At 37.3% G+C, this 21,529-nt stretch overlaps 2 protein-coding genes and 1 long non-coding RNA gene across 11 annotated transcripts in view; 1 reads left to right on the top strand and 2 right to left on the bottom strand.

Annotated features, from left to right (window-relative positions):
- LOC125963586 (uncharacterized) overlaps window positions 1-21,529 on the bottom strand; it is a 125,401-nt gene that overhangs the window by 53,896 nt on the left and 49,976 nt on the right. The window lies entirely within an intron of this gene.
- Window positions 1-21,529, top strand: part of DHRS7 (dehydrogenase/reductase 7) — a 36,279-nt gene that overhangs the window by 2,309 nt on the left and 12,441 nt on the right. Inside the window, exons 2-7 of one of the 4 annotated variants that reach the window (XR_007475734.1) lie at window positions 4,208-4,360; window positions 6,106-6,212; window positions 6,682-6,921; window positions 9,505-9,627; window positions 10,850-11,065; window positions 17,688-17,841. Coding sequence is in view for 3 of the 4 variants with exons in the window: in XM_004279290.3 (XP_004279338.1) it covers window positions 4,208-4,360; window positions 6,106-6,212; window positions 6,682-6,921; window positions 9,505-9,627; window positions 10,850-11,065; window positions 13,741-13,788 (887 nt within the window). In the remaining variant the exon portion in view is untranslated. Of the gene's footprint in view, window positions 1-4,207; window positions 4,361-6,092; window positions 6,213-6,681; window positions 6,922-9,504; window positions 9,628-10,849; window positions 11,066-13,740; window positions 14,255-17,687; window positions 20,668-21,529 lie in introns of those variants that run through there. The other 3 variants (XM_033404665.2, XM_004279290.3, XM_033404666.2) reach the window with 3 other exon arrangements.
- The window catches only part of PCNX4 (pecanex 4), a 42,103-nt gene continuing 38,610 nt past the window's right edge, over window positions 18,037-21,529 (bottom strand). For all 6 annotated transcript variants that reach the window (XM_012536545.3, XM_033404660.2, XM_033404659.2 and 3 more), the window contains one exon: window positions 18,037-18,745. In XM_012536545.3, the coding sequence (XP_012391999.1) occupies window positions 18,494-18,745 (252 nt within the window). In that variant the 3' untranslated portion in view covers window positions 18,037-18,493. The remainder of the gene's footprint in view (window positions 18,746-21,529) is intronic.

Genomic DNA, 21,529 nt, shown 5'->3' with positions numbered 1-21,529 from the left:
AAAAGTTATTCAACTGATAATGTCAAGTGCTGAAAAGGAAAAATGTTGACAATATCTAGCAGCTAGTTAAATGAAAAGTTATTTTAACATATCAAGTAAAAGTTAAGGTGGCTAAAGGTAATTTTTAAGAAATTCATTTAGTTTTTTCAGTGTCTTACTTTTGCTGGAAAAGTATCAGTTTTGAAGGGTTTTTTAATACATTTCATTACTTTGCTATTATTATGTAGCTGTATAATTTGCCAATTTACATATGTAATATAATACATTACAATTTAAGTAAATACATTACGAGTTATTTAGCGAAATAACTTTTGTAAGTTTACAGTTGTAAAGTTAAATGTTAATAGCTTTTAAATTTTAACTTAACTTTTAACTTAATTTTTAAAGTTCACCATTCTTAAACCTGCATTGACTGAAGAGTAAACTTTATAGAACTCCTTTTATGTATAAAGCAAGATAGATATATGTAAATACATAAACAGATGTACAGTATATCTGTGAAATTAAAATGTCTTGGAGGAGTTATTAGGAAAAAATGACTAAAAAGACATTTAGGGGCTGGGGGTGGGGGTGAGGTGATAATGAAAAAAAGTTAAAGGAACATGAAGATAGACTCAAGTTCCCAAAACAGCTCAGCCTGCAAAGATGGGTAGGCTCTTTGAAGGTTAAAAAAAAATTATCCTCTTTTTCTTCTCTATAGGTTTATTACTTTTTGTCACTTTAAAAAATAGACAATATACTCACATAAGGCAAATTTAAAAAATACAAAGGGATGTGTGGTGACAAGTAAAGCTCTCTTCCACCCTTGTCTCCCAGCCACCCAGTATGCCTCTTTGGAGGCAACCACCATTTCCTGCCTTTTATGTATCCTTCTGGAGATAGTCTCTGCATCTCCAAGCATGTATCTCACATGGTGAAATTTAAGAGTGACTAATTTTAGTTATTGCATGTAGATGCAGAAAAATCCATGGCACCAGTCCAGAGTAGGAAAAGTCTCAACAGAAGCACATGTGAGGAAGACTCAGATTTTAGTTGGCCGTAACCTCGATGTGAGTCAACTGTGAAGTGCCAGAAAAGATTAGGCAATCCTGGGAGATGTTTAGTGTCTGATGGAACAAACTGCAAACAACAGCAGATGTCTTCTGAATACCTGCTTGTGTTGGGCTCTGTGCTGGGCACTGGGGACACAGCAGTGACTGAGCCAGCCACTGCCTGGGCCCTCACGGAGCCTCCCTTCTGAGGGACAAGGTAAGCGATTTAGTCATGTCACCTTGCTCTGAACTGTCCAGACCCCATGGGAATCCTGTGTCCTGCTCTGGCCGGCTCCTTTCAGTAGGAACATTGACCAGCTGGAGCTTGTGCAGAGGGTATGAGCAGAAGAGTGAGGAAATCGGATGCCATGTCATCTGAGGGAAGGTAGCAGAAATTGGAGGTGTTTAGCCTTAGAGAAGCAAGAGATGAAAGGACGTAGGGAGGACATAACAGCTGTCTTCAAATAAATGAGACACTGTCATGTGCAAAACAGGCTTGATTTATTCTTCCTGACACCACAAGGCAGAACTGCTGCCAATGGTTGCTGGTCCATAGAAGTTAAAAAGTTATCAGTATAAGAAGGAATCCCTGAACCCCTTAAATGATTAGGCTTGCCTTAAAAAGGAACCCGTGTCTCAGAGATAAAGATAACTAGCTTACTCTTCCTGTGAGGAAATTAAGTAGATCCTAGTCAACAGCCTGAGGGGAGAATTCTGAAACTGGGTTGAGGGTTGAACTCTAAGTGTCCTTCCAACTCCAAGAATCTGCTTTCAGAAGCTCTTTAGGGGAGGCCAGTTATGTATGCCAGATTCTGTTGAATTGTTAAACAAAAGTTGGTGCTGAATAAAAAAGTTTTCTTCTCCAGAGTGGGAAGAAGGGTGCCAGAACTGCAGGTGTACTAAGGTAAATGTGAGCCTGCGGGTTTTCATTGTTGCCTTTAAATAATGTTTGCATATTGGTATACAAATGAAGAAATCTTTATTAGTTCTGTGCTAGTTAGTAAATAGTTACAAACAAATTATATTCACCTTGGAGTCTTGTGTATTGCAGAACTTTGGAACAATGAGTCGTCAATGAATGACTATCTGAATATACATTCTGCTATTCCTGATAAAGTCCTTCAGGAAGGTTGCTCAGTTGAGCCACATCAGATGTGGGAGTTCCCTGGTGGTCTAGTGGTTAGGACTTGGAGCTTTCACTGCCGTGGCCCAGGTTAGGGAACTGAGATCCTTCAAGCTGCAGCCAAAAAAAAAAAAGTACATCAGATGATAGGAAAGCATTGTAGCCCAGACACAGTATTTGGGATGTTTTCTGTCCTTACTTCAGTTATTTACATGACACCTCTTTCCAGAGGACATTTTCTTGAATGGCTAAGATAGTTGGGTTCTAAGATATTGATCTTATTAAAACGTGGTCAGTGTAGGCTAGTGATCAGAGTTTGGGCTTTGGAGCTAGATATACCTGGACTCCTATCCTAGCTCTGCCAGGGTTCTTGGGTGTTTATTCAACAGTGATTTATGGAGTGCTTTATCTATGCGAGTCTCTGTGTGATGCACTGAGGACACAGCAGTGAATAAGGGAGTCAGGGTTCTAGCCTTAAGGAAATTTACAGTCTAGTGCTGTAAATTAATCTCTGTAAACCTCAGTTTCCTTTTCTATAAAACTGAGATAATTCTTGTTTCATAAGGTCCTTGTGAGGGTTTTCATAAGGTAATATGTTTAAGCACATAGGAAGCAATGAAAAAACGTTAAGCCATTAAAGTTAGTAACCCCATTGCCCCTGGCTGGAGAAATTACAACATACCATGTGTTTTGCTGCCAAAAAGTCCATTTGTTAATCAATTTTAGCAACAATTACAGTTGACATTTTATTAAGCACTGAGTATGTGTCACACACTGCTCTGAGTGCTTTACACGTTTTAACTCATTTCTCTCAACAGTCCTATGAAGGAGGTTTTATTATTAATTCAGTTTTCCAGGTTTGGAAAATTAAGGCACCGAGTTCTCACATGGGAGCATTTCATGCTGTGTGTGACACAGCTGGAACTTGAGCCGATAGTCTCCAGAGCTCGTACTGATTACCCGCCAGTTAGGTTTTAGAATTGTTTGACTAAAACAGTAAACTAGTTTCCTGATTTTAACTTTTCTGATCTAAAATCAGCAAGGTCTATCTTAAATAAAACCTTGTTTGCTATTTTTGATAAATAACACATTTTAATAAACAAGGCACACAGGAACACTGCACTACAGTGACTCTCTATGAATTCAGATGGATGGTGGCTATCGTGTGCTTCAGTGCAAATAAGTTTTTCACTGGAGAATAAACCACTCATCATTGCTTTATTTTACATTTTTACAATCTTTAACAAGATGATACTTGGGCAAGCAGAGTACATTTCATTGCTCATATGTATTTCTTCTTGGGTGAACTACTAGATTCTTCTAAGGTGAAAGCTCAGGCATTTGGGGGGCACTAAAAACCTTTAGTTGATAGGCATCAGCTATGATTGACAAATGGGGAAAACATGACTTTAAAAATCCAGGGTGATTCTACCATACCCTAGAGTAGAACTTGGTATATTCAGATTTGCAAGAAATTAGAATAATAGAATTGAAAACTGGATGGGACTTTTAGTGATCATCTTATCTGAATCCCTCATATATGAATAAGGAAAGTGAGAATGTGAATCCAGATACTTTCTATTTACTTACCCTTACTTTTCTTGATCAAATATACAGATAAATAGAGTCTTAGAGTCAGACCATGGAGTTATACCTTGAAGTAAAGTCTGGAAAACTCACCAAGAGTCTAGAATACATAAAATAACATGTTGATAACTGCTACTAATGTGATTTGTAGCACTAAGTAGGAAGTGTTTTCTTAGGATATTTAATTAAAAAAAATTTAAACCACTTTATTGAGGTATGATTATAAGAAACTGTCCATATTTAATGTATACAACTGGATGAGTTTGGGGATAAGTATACACCTGTGAGACCGTCACCACAATCAAGGCTGTAAACATAGGATATTTAAATTTTTAAGCACCACACATTATGTCTTCATATTCAGTGATATTGTTTAAAACTACTTTTTTCCTTTGGTTAATCTTTGATTTATGGATGTAACCCATAGCTTATTTTCTCCCCTCAATCCCCACTCCTTTTTCAATAGAATGGGAGCTGACTGATATGGTGGTGTGGGTGACTGGAGCATCAAGTGGGATTGGTGAAGAGCTGGCTTACCAGCTGTCCAAACTAGGAGTTTCTCTTGTGCTGTCATCCAGAAGAGTGCATGAGCTGGAAAGGGTGAAAAGAAGATGCCTTGGTAAGTAAATCTAAAAGAGCAGCAGTGCTTCCTAGAAGTAAATCAGAACCCAAAGTCAAAATTTGGCAATTTTATAGGGAAGAGGGGGATTCTCCTGGGCAGTGGACTCTGTTTCCAAATGCTCTACGTGCTTTGATCCAAGTCCTCTTCCTTTTGTCATCTCTTAGTTAGCTGGCCTGGCCTTTTTCTTCTTTTTTTCTGCCACATTTCTACTTTTTTTTTGACACTGGTTCTTAGCATTAGGGAGTGACCATCAATTCTCTCAAATGCTAGTGGGTTTTTAGTGACCAAATAAATATCTTACATTTTTGTCTTAACAGTTTGGTTCTTATGTATGATATACATGTATGTAACCAGAGAAATTTAATTGACATTTTGGTAAAACATCAGATATTAAAATCATAGGAAATGGTATAAGATTTTTGTTACCAGGAATAAACAGGAATAGAGTTAAATTTTTTTGGGGGGGGCATGCCACACATGTGGGATCTTAGTTCCCGGACCAAGGATCGTACCCATGCCACTTTGCAGTGGAAGCACGGAGTCTTAATCACTGGACCACTAGGGAAGTCTCAGAATAGAATTAAGTTTGAAAAATGCAACTTGAGGTAACATTTTTCATATATATAGGACAACAATGTTTTTGTCGGTTTGGGTTTTGGTGTAGTTATGTTCACAGTGAAAGCAGCCTCAAGTAATAAAGTTATTATTTCTCATGGGACATTTAGTATCTACACTGAAATAATTTTGAATTTTCCAGTAGACCATTTTTTGGGTCATTTACCTGTCATTCTTTAAAAATCTTTCTTCACTTTGCTGATGGAACTAACCACCCAGAAACAGAGTTAGTTGCCAAGGCCACAAGCCCTCTTTCACGATATTGCTTTCAAAGGCTTCTTGTGTTTTTGAACTGGGCCACTTCTTGACGGCAGTTGCTCCTCCTCTGTTGAGACTTGCACTGGCAGAAATGAACCATAACAGCATTTCTTAGCTGGAGTAAGGCTGTTTCCTTTTGTCAGATCATTAGTCCAAACTATTTCTTTTAAAAAACAGTTACTGTTTCACAATTTACTCCTTTGCCCATAAAGCCTTTACACCTCTTGTTTTCTCTACTTACTTGTTTTTCTTATTGAAACACAACCTTGTTGTATTTCAAGGTTATTCAAGGAAATTAGTTTCAGTTGCTCTTTTGATGAACAGAAATAGAAAGGGCCATTACAGCACAACTTGTTTCTTGGTTGCAAATTTCAGGATTGTATCCTTTTCCTTGTTTGCCTCCTAGAAACCTTAGCCTCTGGAAGGAAGCTTCTATGTGTCATGGGACTGGAGGACTCAACTTATTGATTTTCAGCATAAAATTTTTAAAAATGTGCTTAAAAATCAAGTAGTGAACCTGTCATATAACAGTTGTACAGATGTACCTCTGTACTTCTAAAGAAATTGCTCTAAAATTTTTGCTTTTTTTAGTTTGTAATATAATCTTGATTTCTTCCAGAGTCTGTTCCAATATTAGGCTGTATATATTCAAGCTGAAGAGAGGAATTCTACTTCCTGTGTACCCAGCTTTTTGTCCGATGATATGTTGCCATATCACCACCAGTCCTCTTCTTGGTCACTGAAGAGAACCTCATCCACAGGGCCACCCAGAAACAAGTTCATTGCCAAATGTGGTTGTAGGGTGGGTGTTAAATGTTAATGTAAATAGCACATGACTTCCACATTAATTTTTAAGTGTCTTTATTTAGAGAACGGCAATTTGAAAGGAAAAGATATACTCATTTTGCCCCTTGACCTGACTAACAGAAGTTCCCATGAAATGGCTACCAAAGCGGTTCTCCAGGAGTTTGGCAAAGTAAGTAGCATTTTGAGTGCATGAATCTTGCTTTGAAGTAGCTGCAAAAGAGATTCCCATCTATGGTGCTGTCATTCAAAGGGCTTTAGGCAAATGGGTTCATGCAGTGTGATGAAGGCCCATGAGTTGGGCCTCTTAATCTCTGAGTCTGTGGCTTTATGTAATTAGAACTTTTCCTCCCTTAACAAATACTAACTCCTCCATGTAGAACAAAAGAAGCTAAAAATCCACTGTGCCTATTATTTTTGTGACACATTATTTTCCATAAAAAGTCACTTAAGTTGAGAATTTAGTTCCATAGGTGAATTCTGATTTTCATTTTATCTTTTTTATTGCTGACTTCTGGAAATATACCATCCTATTCCATTGATTCATCAAGTTAACAATATAACCAGCCATCCCTGGGAATTCCAACAATACATTTACAGGTCATCTCTAAAGTGCCTCTTTTCTGATTTTCTTTAATTAGATTGACATTCTGGTCAACAATGGTGGAGTATCCCAGCGTTCTTTGTGTGTGGACACCAGCCTGGACGTCTACAAGGAGCTAATAGAGGTTAACTACTTAGGGACGGTGTCCTTGACAAAGTGTGTTCTGCCTCACATGATTGAGAGGAAGCAAGGAAAAATTGTTACTGTGACTAGCCTCCTGGGTGTTATATCTGCACCCCTTTCTGCTGGATATTGTGCCAGCAAACATGCTCTTCAGGTAAGGCTGCCAAAACTAAACTCGGATAGAACTGACCTGAATGTGTATATGGGGCATATGGCCTTCACTGCAAGAGATCAACGGAACTGGGTAGTGATGTACGGAGACAGAGGGAGACCCAAGGAGATCTCAGGTAGAAGACTTACCCAGAAGATGCTAAAAAAGACTTGAGCCTTACATGCCTCTTCCTAATTTAGCAAACATGTCTTGAGCACCTACACTGTGTCGTGCACTGCAACAGGTCCTGGGAGTATAAAGATGATAAGATATGATATGATCCCTGCCCTTGAAAACTGTATAGTCTAGTTGACATGTCACCCTTTACCTTATCCTCGTTTCTAACACATCTTCATGGCAAATTTGGGGTCTACCCCTTGTTTCTTCTACACACATTTCAGGATGTACTTGTCCTCCTCATTTCTGTGACTTCTTTTTCCTTCCCCATTGTTGTTGGTGTTTATTTTACCTGAATTTCTAAATGTACATGCATGTCAGATGTAGGAGCTGCCCACTGAATGATGCACCCTGCGTTTCATATCCCTACTGGGACTAGCCTTGACTCTGTTTACTCTGATTTCATTGGAAGAAGAAAATCTAGTTAAGGCAGAGTCTCGGAGAAAGCTTAATTTGGCTTGCATAATTTATGAGATGTGAATATTAGAAACGAATGAATTTTTAATGTTGGCTTAAGAGTGGATAAGAAATGTTACTAAACTATAACATGGAGCAAATTAAATCGTAAGGCCAGTAGGAGGAGAATGATTAAGAAAGACAAATGATTTATAATTAATGCTGTTGAAGGTCAGTTTAAGTAGAATGTTTCACTGTTGGAATAATGAGATGCAATAGTTGAATGGTCATCAGTTTCATGAAAATTTGAAGCTTTGGTTCCTTAGGATCCTCTTTCTGCTGTGAAGAGCAGACAGTTGCAGAGTGATGAAATGAAATACGGGAGTGATGATTTCCTCATATTTGGTAATGGGGTATCATTTACTTCCTGCAGAGCAGTTGGGCAAGTCTCAGGCAGGCAGATGAGGGAAGTTGGCCACCCCATCTGTTTCACACTTAGTATCTCATAAGACATGCAGGATGCTTTCAGTCAAACACAATATGAGTTGTCTGGCCTGCCCTCCAAGACTCACTGTTTTATTATTGGATTTGATCATCTGATACCATGTGGCAGGTTGAGACTCTGGTTATACCAGTAGCTGAACACTGAGACCAGGAGGCTCTTTTTGAAGAGCACATTTCCTTCCCCGATACCCAGCAAGCTAGAGAGTGAACTTATTTGTCATTCAGAGGTTCACACACTATACTAGATGTGATTTCAAACAAGGAGAGGTTTTCGTGTCTGGTGTATTGGCTTTCATGGTGTCCTCTCCCTTCTTTTGCTTACAGTGGCAGAAGGTTAAGGGTGCAGGAGTTCATTCATGAAGCCTTTTTTCCTGTCCATCAGTCAGGCACTGTATTAGTCTCTGACAGCGTGAACCCTCAAAGACCCTCTGTTTGTTAGGCATCAGCATTAAAGGCTGGTAACTGTTTGATGTTATTGGATCATAAATGAATGTACCCTGGGTTAGCTGCTTAGGCTTTTCAATTAATTCAGTTTATCACAATGTAGTCTTGGAATATTTCCTGATTTAGAGAGGAGATGAAGGGATGTAGATGTTTCCTCCCTATTTGGTTTAGAAATGGGCAGTATCTTTTAAGTCTAGAGGGTCCAGCTTGTTTTTACAAAAGCCATTGAGTAAGCAATCATATTACATTTTTAACTAGCCGTGTACTCTCTTACTACCCCCAAAATATAAATCTTTGCTGAAACTAATTATCTATTCAAATAGTAATTGAAAAGGTTGAACTGTTCCTCTATGATAGTTTCGGTTTAGTACTAATCCCTGCTTGCTCCCCCTTGCCCCAACATCTGCACTTTAGGCCACTTTGAGGGAGAAAAAGAAACCCAGCCTCAGTGATGCTCAATGGAGAACATGCAACCCTTTTGGAGTGGGGAGCTGGCGGCGACTGGGTGGGAGGGTGTATCAGACTCTCCAGGGGTAGTCTCTCACTTATTCAGTGCTAAATCACTGGTGGCACGAGCTGCCACTGCCAATGCGGGGATGAACCATTCATACCTGGAAAGAGCTGAGAATGCCTCTTCTAGATTGCCTTCAGTCTTACACTTAAAAATGCCTCATCTTGCATAATTACATTTCCTATCCTTTACTCAGGCATTTCAGAACATATTTTCTGCTGCTGTTGTCCTTCATAAAAAGTTGAAGAGGGGCTTCCCTGGTGGCACAGTGGTTGAGAGTCCGCCTGCCGATGCAGGGGACACGGGTTCGTGCCCCGGTCCGGGAAGATCCCACATGCCGCGGAGCGGCTGGGCCCATGAGCCATGGCCGCTGAGCCTGCGCGTCCGGAGCCTGTGCTCCGCAACGGGAGAGGCCACAACAGTGAGAGGCCCGCGTATCGCAAAGAAAAAAGAAAAAAAAAAAGTTGAAGAAAAGTAATTCCATGCTATTAGTAAACATGAGATATGTGTCTGTATTTAATTTTACTTGTTTTTTTTTTTTTTTTGCCTTTTAGGGGTTTTTTAATACCCTCCGAATTGAACTTGCTACATACCCAGGTATAATAGTTTCTAACATTTGCCCAGGACCTGTGCAATCAAATATTGTGAAGAATGCCCTAACTGAAGAAGTCACCAAGGTAAAAATTTCTAGTTGGGGAATAATTTGAGTGCTTTAGTAGTTATACACTGGCATCATATCACTATGCCTCAGGGTTTTCATGTTAGAATTGCTTATGAACTCTTTACAGAACTTAACTCAGCATTAGGAAAATGGTTAAGGTTAGCTGATAGGGCTTTGGCATCCAGTTTTAATAAAAGCTAAAGAAATTACTAAGATACTGCTAATAAGTAATCCACTATTATGTGCGCTATCAGTATTTTAAAAACCCAGTTTTAATCAATTCACAAATTATAGCAACACTGAAAGGTTCTGTGTGGCTGAATTTTGGTACATTAAATCTTACTGGGATTTTAAAAAGGGATTATGGTGAAGGAGCTTAGAAAAAAGCTTGTTGAGTTGTACTAATTTTAGGTTAGCCTCACCCAGGCCTGTGCTTCCCTCAGCTCATAGATTACACATGTGATCTATCAAATGAATAGTGAATGTCTCATGAAGAATCCAGTATCACTCACTAATACAAAAATCCCTCTAAAGGCCATGAAATTTTCCTTCTTCTCCACTAATATTTCTACTGAGATATAAATCGATATATGCTTCTATGTAAATGTTTACATATACAGTTTACATTTTCACATTTTCTGTGGAGGCACTATGGTAAAATAGAATAAGCACTCTATTATAGGAATCAAGGGACTTGGAATATAGAACTGGCTACTACTAAATGATCTGTGTGAGCACAGGTAAGTTACTGCCTTTCTGGGCCTCAGTTTATTTGTAGAATGGTAGTGGGTTAACTAGAGTAGCAGTACCAGATTTGTTCAATACCAAGAAACCGCTTTTATCTTCTTCCTCCATTTCATCCTCATGGACTCCATATTTTATAGAATTTCACTTGCTAAATGTATGTATTAATAATTTAAAATTTTTTACTAAGTGACATGGAATTATCATTAAGTACTTTAAGACGGTACAATTCTAATTAAAAGCAGAGAACTTTTATCTTGTAGTTAGCCTGCACAACCTTATCTGGTTAAGTGTATGAATTCCATTAGGCTTTTTGAAATATTACAAATAGCTTCTAGGCACCCATTAGTACCTGTAGGGACTCCTAAGGGGCATGAGGCCACTTTAAAGGAGTCACTCAACTAGATGTCTTCTGGGTCCTTTCTAGCCTAAAAGTTCTGTGAGATAACTTGGATAAATACACATCCCTCACTAATTTTTCAAAATTTTCTTAGACTACAGGCAGCAATGCAGATCAGTCCCACAAGATGGCAGCCAGTCGTTGTGTGCAGCTGATGTTAATCAGCATGGCCAATGATTTGAAGGAAGTTTGGATCGCAGATCAGCCTTTTTTGTTAATGGCATATTTGTGGCAGTATATGCCAACCTGGGCCTGGTGGATAACCGACAAATTAGGGAAGAAAAGGATTGAGAACTTTAAGAATGGTGTGGTAAGACCGATTTATACATTTCTGAATACATATCCGTCTTGTAGGAAAGTATGACATCTTCTAGTGCTTGAAAACTAAACTTCCACCAACCTCATGATATAAATACAAAAGGTATAGAAAGTTTTCCATTCCCCCATGCATATCTGTTGGTTTACTATAAATTACTACTGGTCTTGGAGAAAGTTTTCTACAAGGTAAAATCAAATCAAGGATTGCCATTTTTTCTTCTATACTTACTGTTTGGCTAGTGTATGGGCCAAAATGCTTTTTCTCTACCATGTGTCCCCACAAACTCCAACCCATCTTACAAGTTTACATCCTACAAGTGTCACCTCCTTGGGTTGATACCTGGCCTCCCCTCCCATTTCTCCCCAGGACTTGGTGTACCTCAGCCCTGTGCCTACCTCCGTCAAAGCACTTCCACACTATTAAAAGAGATGCACTCTTACACGTAGTGCTGGTTCCTTTGACTTTGTTCCAGAAGCACTTTGCACATCTGAGATGTGTCTAGGAAAATATGCTGATCGCTCATTCTTTCAGCACTCATTCTTCCAGAAAAGTAAGGAATGTTATAAACTATTTCTGAGAAAATTGTGACCATCAAAAGAGTTTAATGTATAAACAGCACAGGATATGTAATGAGTTAAGCTAAAAATTATAGATCATATAGATATGATTATGCAAAGAAGCATTATTTCTGTGGATGGTTTTTACTGTTAAAGTATTTCTTTCAGTGATTACTACCTTCTTTTAGAAGTGTTAGCAGGGATTGTATATAAGGAGAATTATAAAATGGGATCATACCATTTGTATCATTATATAACCTACCACTATTTAAGCAATCACAAATTGTTAGACATTTGTTCCAGCTTTTTGCAGGACGGTGAAAATGAATTAGTGAAAAAAGCAAAAAACAAAAGAAAACAAAATACTTAAAGAGACTTAAAGGTTATAAAACTTTCAATATGCACTAACATGTCTAGAGCTTGAAAAATCATGAAGGGGGCTATTCATTTTCTACTAACTAGTTTGCTTTGGGCCAAAACATTTATAAGTGTTTTGGTAACATTAAGTCCCAACACTGGGACTTGGTAGTGTGGGATGGTTCCGAAGGTAGAGCTTCATCAAATATTACAACTGAGTTTGAAATTTAGAGGACAGCAGATATAGTGGCATTGTGCCCAGTGATGGATAAGAGTTGAGAGGGAAAGGCCACCCTACTAAAGAGGTGACACAGCATCCTGGTTAAGAGCATGGAGCCTGGTGCCGGTCTACCTAGGTTGAAATCCCAGCTCTACCCCATACTCGTCCCATGACCCCCGGCAAGTTACTTCTCTCTCTGTCTCCCCATCTACAAAATGGAGACTACTGATAGCACCTAGTCATAGGACTGTTATGGGGAGTAAATGAGTTAGTATGTGGAAAGCTCTTAAAACATACCGTGGAGTGTTAAGATTATTAAGTATTAGCTGTTAATGCTTTTGTTTTGATGGCAGGAGGATATTCAGCAAACAGATAGTAAAGATCAAAGAGTTAAATAATATGGCAGAGAGAGAATGCATTATAGAAATAATTGTTTCAGAGGGCAAAGAAGGACTAGGGGCTAGAGTTTCAGTCCCAGTGTAGCAGCTGTTCTTTCAGGAATGTCCATAAGAAGGATTTTTTTTTGTTTACAGAATACCTAACTGTAAGATATAAACATCACTCAGTAAATCTAGGCACTTCATTACATCTCACATTTGCTAAAAATAATGACCTCTCTCTTCCTACCGACATCTTTAAAATATTGCTTATTACGTGGTCTTACTGCTTTATCACTTTATGATAAACTGGGCATCCTTTCATTTCCCAAAACCATTTCTGAGTATACCTTATTCTTTACACAAAACCCTAGAAACTTTTAAATGTTGTTCCTCTTTTTTTTTTTTTACTTAATTCTCTCCTCCTTGCTTCTTTCCTCCCCACTGTTATTTTGTATTGTATATATCCATCTCCTTATTGAAATTTGTTTATAAGCATCTAAGTTAAGAGATGCCAGTATTATCCCAAACTAAATGTACTTGTTGATAATACTTGAATTTGTTTCTGTCACTTAAGCTAGGAACATTATGTCTGGAACTTTGTTTTGATGAATCGTTATTAATTTTAGGCATAAAGAATTGCATTGAATTTTGTGTTATAATTTATGTCTTATTTAGTGCAAATTCTTGAAAGTGGTAAATGGATATCTTCCCAAATGAAATGTCACCTCTTAGAGACTGAGTTGCCTTGTTTTACTCTTTAAGCAATGTACTCAAAGTCCACAAAAGATTTTGAAGTTGTCTGTCAATTATTTTAATTCTAAAGACACTGTTCTTTGTATTTATTAAGGCAAGTCAGTGTAGGTATGACATGCTGATCCAGAAGAGTAATAATAGAAATTTCAGCATTTATGAAATGGCATAGTCAGATGCTAACAAATGACAGGGAAATAACTATGCTAAGCCCATTAGAGATATTTTTGTGTAGATCTAGAATTTTGGCTATGATTTTTATTCTGACTTAAGCATTTGCCCAGGTTTTATAAGGATTCTCAACAGTGAATCATAATGATATAGCTCCTCAAAACAGAAGGAATTAATTGTCAAAAACCGGGGTAGAAGAGACTGATTCATGTTTCTGTCATTCTGTTATAGGATGCAGATTCCTCTTATTTTAAAATCTGGAAGACAAAATATCAGTGAAGGAGTACTTGCATTTTTCAAGCCAATGGAAAGAGAAACGGAAAACATAACAACAGCAATTTTCTTATGCACTGAAGACTTATTTGTGATTTTACTTCTTAATAGATACAACTTTCCTTTCAATGTGTAATAAATAAGATTGCCAGGAGTCTTGCAATAAGGGTATTAATACATACTACATTCCTGGATTAAAGAGCATTTTAACATACTCTAGCATGTATGCTTAAAATCTAGGTTAGCAGAATGCCAACCAAAGAATTACAGTAATCCATTTAGCATAAATACATGGAATATTACGTGAAGCAGAGTGCTGGGGAATGGGCAGATATAAAGAAGTGTCTGAAATGGCATGCTTCCAAGGTGCTTACACTCTCTTGGAAGAGTTGACAGGTACAAATGACTGGAATTTGAAGCTGTAGGTAGGACTCATAGCAGCCATAATTTATTAAAAATCTATTATATGTCATTTGCTGTACTGAGGTGCTTTGTAATTAGTTAATTCACTTATTTCTCATAACAGCCCTCTAAGGTAGGTGGTATTATCCACCTTAATAGATGAAGAAAGAAATGCCCAAAGCAAGTAGGTGTTACTTTCCCAAGGTCACAGAGCTCATAAGGGGTAAAGCCTGGGTTAAACTCAGCTCAGGAAGATTCCATTGGCAACTTCTTATTTTAGTTATTATCATTAATTTTACTTTAATCTTTAGCACCTTATAGTAGAAAACATGCAGAGGCCATAATAGAAGGGAGAAGAACAGGGGAAGAAAAACATGGTTCTTATGTATAAGCAGTTCACAGTTTACCTATAGACAAGGTAACACCCATAAAATAACTGGAATAGTTGGTGGAGAAGTTGGAGACCACCCCGGTGGCTATCTTTGGGAAATGGGGAAGGTGCAAATGGTGGAGTGATACCATGAGGTACAGCAAGTAAAAGCAATGGAATAAATGCATACATGGCAAGATGGATATATCCTAGAAGCACGGTGATGAGTGAAGAAAGTAAATGATGACTATAACAATTCTGTTTCCATATACTTAAATTTATGTGCACAGAAGATAGTGCTCATTTTGTCCACAGGGGATCCCAGATAATGGAATTATTAAACACAGGCTTGATTATGTTTGGTATATTTAAAGATATAAAACACAAGATTGAGAATCTCAGCAGCAACCTAAGTGTCCATTGATGAATAAAGAAGATGTTGTATATTTATGTACAATGTAATATTACTCAGCCATTAAAAAAAGAAATCTTGCCACTTGATACAACATGGATGGATCTAGAGGGTATTATGCTAAGTGAAATATGTCAAAGAAAAATACCACATGATCTCACTAATATGTGTAATTTAAAAAAAAACAAGGGCTTCCCTGGTGGCGCAGTGGTTGAGAGTCCGCCTGCCGATGCAGGGGACACGGGTTCGTGCCCTGGTCCGGGAAGATCCCACATGCCACGGAGCGGCTGGGCCTGTGAGCCATGGCCACTGAGCCTGCGCGTCTGGAGCCTGTGCTCCGCAACGGGAGAGGCCACAACAGTGAGAGGCCCGCGTACCACAAAAAAAAAAGAAAACAAAAAGCAGACACACAGCCACAGAGAAAACACGGGTGATTATTGTGGGGTAGGGGGCAAAATAGGTGAAGGGGATTAAGAGGAAAAAGCCTCCAGTTATAAACCCCTGTGGGTTTGTTCCTATTGCCTGTTGTTTCTCTTGGATTTGGCTCATGTTGTCTTATCTCCTCAGATGCTTTATTTTAGATGGTCCAACATAAATATGAAAAATTATAAAAATAACTTAAAAGGTCCAGAGAAGATGTACATTTGCTCTGGGTATTAGCTAGGTACACTACAAATCCAGGGTCACCTTAATCCAGTTTTAGGGATTGAAAAGATTGAAAATGTATCTATTTTTTTTGTTCACCCTCTTTCTTTGGAGAGCCCTGGACTCCACTTTTTTTTTTTTTTGTGGTACGCGGGCCTCTCACTGTTGTGGCCTACTCTCCCGTTGCGGAGCACAGGCTCCGGACGCGCAGGCTCAGCGGCCATGGCTCACGGGCCCAGCCGCTCTGCGGCATGTGGGATCTTCCGGGACCGGGGCACGAACCCATGTCCCCTGCATCGGCAGGCGGACTCTCAACCACTGCGCCACCAGGGAAGCCCATGGACTCCATTTTTTAACCCTCTAACTTAGTAGCAAGTCTGCCAAAAGTGTTATCTTCTCAGCCACCTCTTCCTTAATTGGCAAATATTCCTAGAAGAAAAGCAGCTCAAATGCTGAGCTCAGGTCTCTTAAGTTTCATTTTGCCTTGGATCTTGGTTGGTGATATAATTCTTCACTGTCTTCTTGGTTCTCTGATACCTTTAAACAGACTTAAAAATATTATTTTGCCCAGCTTTCCTAATTCTCTGTGAGATGTCTCATGTGAATTACCTAGGCAGTACTAAGGTAGAAGTCAGAAAAGCTGGTATTAGGGCAAGTTCAATCAGGTCAGATATTTTGAATATATGAGACGGAGATAAATAGTTACATATACAGATTCAGTGCTAAGAAGAGAGGTTGAGTACATGTATTTGAACATCATCGACTTATTGATGATATTTTAGGTCTTGGGAGTGAATGAGAATTGTCTGTGGTGAAATGTAGAGTAAGAAGAGGGGGCCTGAACCAGTTGTTAAGAAATTCCAAAATTTAGATGTCATGTGGAAAAGGAAAAGCAACAAAAGTGATTGAGAAGGAGTAGTCAGGGAGACAGGAAGAAAATGAAGATAATGTAGTGTCAGGGAAGCCCAAAAGAAAAAAATTCAAGGAGCTGTCAAATGTGTCAAATGCTACTTAGAGAACAAATAAGACGAGAATATAAAAGTAACTATAGTTGACCCTCGAATAGTGCTGGGGTTTTAATCTGCATATAATTTAGAGTGGGCCCTCTGTATCTGTGGTTCCTCCTTATCTGTGGATTCAATCGACTTTGTATCTTAGTATTTACTACTGAAAAAAATCCATGTACAAGTGGACCTGCACAGTTCAAACCCACGTTGTTCAAGGGCCAGCTGTAGTTGGTTTGACAGTATGAAGGTAAACAATGACTTTAATAAAAACTTTCTTTATCTGGGGGGATAGTAGAGATGGAATCCAGACTGGAATGTTTTGACAAGTGAATGAAGATGAGGAAACTTGGCCATGAAAAGAAATGGAGGGACATGGTGGTAGTTTGAGAAAAATTCATGGTAAAGGGAAAGCATGGCTTGGCACTATTATAATACTGAAAATCTTTAAACAACTTAAGATGCCCATTATTTGGGGGACAGTCTAATAATTTGTCATATCTATCAATGTTATACAGTCATTAAAACTGATAGTGTTTTTAATGATATGAGAAAATTTCCCTAGGTGACAAAAAGGTATATATATGTAATTTTCCGGCTAATAAATCTGTTACATAAATCATAAGCCTGAGATCTGAACTCAGATGTAACACCAAACCCTACCTTATTAACTATACTATATTGCTTCCGCCAAAATGACTTAACACACGAATCTCGTGAATTAATTGAAATTAGTCCAAAAAGCTATCCTTTAACACTGCTGTATTGAACTGTTCCACTTAATAAAGGAGTAATAGTAATAAAAACCTAATTGGTACATTTCAAGTAATTCCAATCATTACTAAAGAGAATGTATTACTGTACTACCTACTCAGGAGGCTACTACAGATTAAATAACGGGTACTATAGACGGAAATAAATAAGGTGTAGAGGAAATTCATGTCCCAAATGATGCAGATTCATTGTTCATCCTCCTTATAAGTACCTGTAAAAAGTTCTAAGCAGCAAAAGAGTGAAAATAAAAGCCTGATCACATTATGAAAAATTTTCTCCCACCTCTTTCTGCCTTTAGTTCAAACACCTTAAGACACTAGTAACTGGTAGTCCTACCGGATAAGTCGTTCTTCACAAGCCGTATATACAGTTGAAAAGAAATGCATGAGGAGCCAGATCTACAGAATGGCCTCTAACAGTCATAATCAGATTACCTTAATGTTGCTGATCCTGTGAGTATTCACATGATGAATGGGATGACCTTTTCCTTTCAAACATATCAAAAGGATACTTGGAAAAAAAAAGATTTTTTTGGAAGAGATTTTATTGAAAATTTTTAAGGTTTCTGAATTGAAGTATATGAAAAGAAAATGAATAGATTACATGGAAACAGACCGTGTTAAATATTAAAATAAAATAGCACAAAGTTTGAAAATACTATAAAATTTAATATTTCAAATAAATATATATACATTATGTAACCTTCAGTAGGATCCATTATCTTGACTTAAAAACACTGATATGTGTATCTTTTAAGCATGTAAAAATTACATAGTTGTTGACTAAGGCCAGTCACTTATACATTTAAGAAAGCATTAAAAAATTCATTATATTATCTTACACAAATGTTTTATATTTACCAAAGCCTATCACACTCAATAGGGCACAAATATTGGCCAACTAATTTTAACTTTTATGTTAGACATAAAGTTCTTGTTTTAAACCACTAAGATACCTAAGAGAATCAACTTTATAGAGCTTAGCTTTTCTTAGGCATCTGACTTGTGGGAGGAGAGAGAGAGAGAAGTCCAGTGAAGTTATGAGGAATCATATTGTTAATTTTCTAGACATCTCATTTGCTCACAATACAAGTTAAAATGGGTTCTAAAACAAATGTATATGGAGAGGTTTTGAAGAATAAATTGGATATCCCAGGGGAGGATCAGCCGCTTGTACTGTAAGGTTTCTTAAAAGTAGTGGATGAGCTTGTATACTATAACGTTCCTCATCATCATTGGTGGCATAAAGCAATTCCCATGAAAGATTGGCCCACTGACCTCTAACAGCTTCAGCATTTAACTTCCCAACTTGGATCAATAATTCTTGAAGGGTAAGTACTCTCCCAGTGTAAACTCCCTGTAAAGAATAAACGAGGTGGGAGGGAAAGCAAAAGAAAAGAGATTATATTCAGGCCTTTATTTATAAAATTAGAGAAAAATTCCATTGTAGTTATTAGGCAAACTTAAACAGAAAGTAGTGTATCAAAATGTACACGAGTTGCTTGTCTTCAGAATCAAGAATCACATCTATCTGATTGCTCTCCAAATAAGTGCAAGAGAAAAAAATTTCCTAATAGCCACTGCACTCACTTCTCTTTACTTTCCTCTCTATTCCCTCATCTCATCTGGCCTCAGCAATGCATAAGTCATAAATACTAGTCAGTGAACAATCATCCAATAGGCTCTTTTCAAAAGCGGCTTTATTGAGATATAATTCACATTCCATATAATTTACTGATGTGAAATATATAATTCAATGACTTTTTAGTATGTTCAGATACGTACAACTATCTCCACAACTGCAGAATATTTTCATGACCTCAAAAAGAAACCTTGTACTCTTTAGCTATTATCCTCCTATCTCTTAATTTCCCCAGTCATTAGCAACCACTAATATATTTTCTAATCTAATGTATTGATTTGCCTCGTCTTGGAAATTTTACATGAATGGAATCGTGTTTTTTTGTGACTGGCTTTAATTCAGCATGTTTTCAAGGTTGATTCATGTTGTAGCATGTATCAAGTAAATTCACTCCTTTTTATGGCCAAATAATATTCCATTGAATGAATATACCACTATTTGTTTATTCATTCATCACTTGATGGACAGTTGGGTGTGTCCATCTTTCAGCAATTATGAATAATGCTGCTATATTTGAATTTTCATGTGCATTTATGTTTTCATTTATCTTGGGTATATAGGAGTGGAATTACTGGATCATATGGTAACTCTATGTCTAGTTGAGAAAATGCCAGAATGTTTTCCAAAGTGGTAGTACCATTTTACATTTCTGCCAGCACTGTATCAGAGTTCCAATTTCTCCATATCCTCACCAACGCTTATTATCTAACTTTTTGATTTTAGACATCCTACTATGAAGTGATGTCATTGTGGTTTTGACTTGCATTTTGCTGATGATGAATGATGTTGAGCATCTTTTCATGTGCTTATTGTTCCATTTGAATATTTCCTTTGAAGAAATGTCTATACAATCCTTTGTTATTTTTAAATTGGGTTAAGTTATGCTATTTATGGTCTAGCCCTCTAGTATATTTTTCACTTAGTTCTTTTTTATAATTTCTATCTCTATTGATATTCTTTCTCTATTTGATGTGAGATTGTCATCATACCTTCCTTTACCTCCCTTTTTAAATTGAAATATAATTGACATATTAGTTTCAGGTGTACAATATGATTCAATATTTGGATATATTGTGAAATAATCACAATAAGTCTAATTAACATCCGTCACTTCTTGAGACGAGAACTTTTATGATCTACTCTCTTAGCAATATAACAATATACAATCAGTATTATTAACCACACTGTGCATTGCATCCCCAGGTCTTATTTATTTTGTAACTGGAAGTTTGTACCTTTACCAATTGCAACCACTCCCACCCTCTGGCAACCACCAATCTTTTCTCTGTGTCTGTGAGTTTGGTTTTTTTCTTTTTAATTTTTTAGATCCCACAGATAAGTGAGATCAAATGATATTTATCTTTGTCTGACTTATTTCACTTAGCATAATACCCCTAAGGTTTATCCATTTTGTCACAAATGGCAAGATTTCCATTTTTATGGATGAATAATATTCCTGTGTGTGTGTGTGTGTGTGTGTGTATTTTCTTTATCCATACATCTGTAGGTATACAGGTTATTTCCATGACTTCGCTATTAAAAATAATGCTGCATTGAGCATGGGGGTACAGGTATGGTTCTGAATTAGTATTTTCATTTCCTTTGAATAAACATTAAAAATTGAAATTGCTGGATCATACGGTAGTTCTGTTTTTAATTTTCTGAGGAACATCCATATTGTTTTCCAGAGTGGCTGCATTAATTTACATTCCCTTTCTCCACATCTTAGCCAACACTTGTTATTTCCTGTCTTTTTGATAAGAGCCATTCTAACAGGTTATGAGGTGATAGTGGTTTTGATTTGCATTTCCCTCATGATTAGTGATGTTGAGAACCTTTTCATGTCCGTTGGCAAACTGTGTATCTTCTTTGGAAAAATTCATATTCAGTCTACTCATATCCCCTGCCCATTTTAAAATCAGATTTTTTTTTTGCTATTGAGTTATATGAGTTCTTTATATATTTTAAAACATAATAACCCCTTATTAGATATATGTTTTACAAATATTTCTCCCACTTTGTAGATTGTCTTTTTGTTTTGTTGATGATTTCCTTTGCTGTGCTGAATGAAGCTTTTTATTTTTAAATTAAATTAATTTTTTTTTTTTTTTCTGAGCCACACAGCATGTAAGATCTTAGTTCCCCAACCAGGGATCAAACCTGTGACCCTGCAGTGGAAATGCAGAGTCTTAACCACTGGACTGCCAGGGAAGTCCCTGAATGAAGCTTTTAAGTTTGAAGTAATCCCACTTGTTTATTTTTGCTTTTGTTGTCAAATCCAAAAAATCATTACCAAGACCAATGTCAAGGAGCTACCACCTATGTTTTCCTCTAGGAGTTTTATGGTTTCAGGTCTTACATTTAAGTCTTTAATCCATTTTGAGTTAACGTTTGTGTATAGTGTTAAGACAGTGACCCAGTTTTCATAACATAATTTATTGAAGAGACCATCTTTCCCCCATTGCATATATTGGCTCTTTTGTCATAAATTAATTGACC

The sequence above is a fragment of the Orcinus orca genome, chromosome 2 (assembly GCF_937001465.1).
Source record: "Orcinus orca chromosome 2, mOrcOrc1.1, whole genome shotgun sequence".
Classification (NCBI taxonomy): Eukaryota; Metazoa; Chordata; class Mammalia; order Artiodactyla; family Delphinidae; genus Orcinus; species Orcinus orca.
This window is presented reverse-complemented; position numbering and strand designations above follow the sequence as displayed.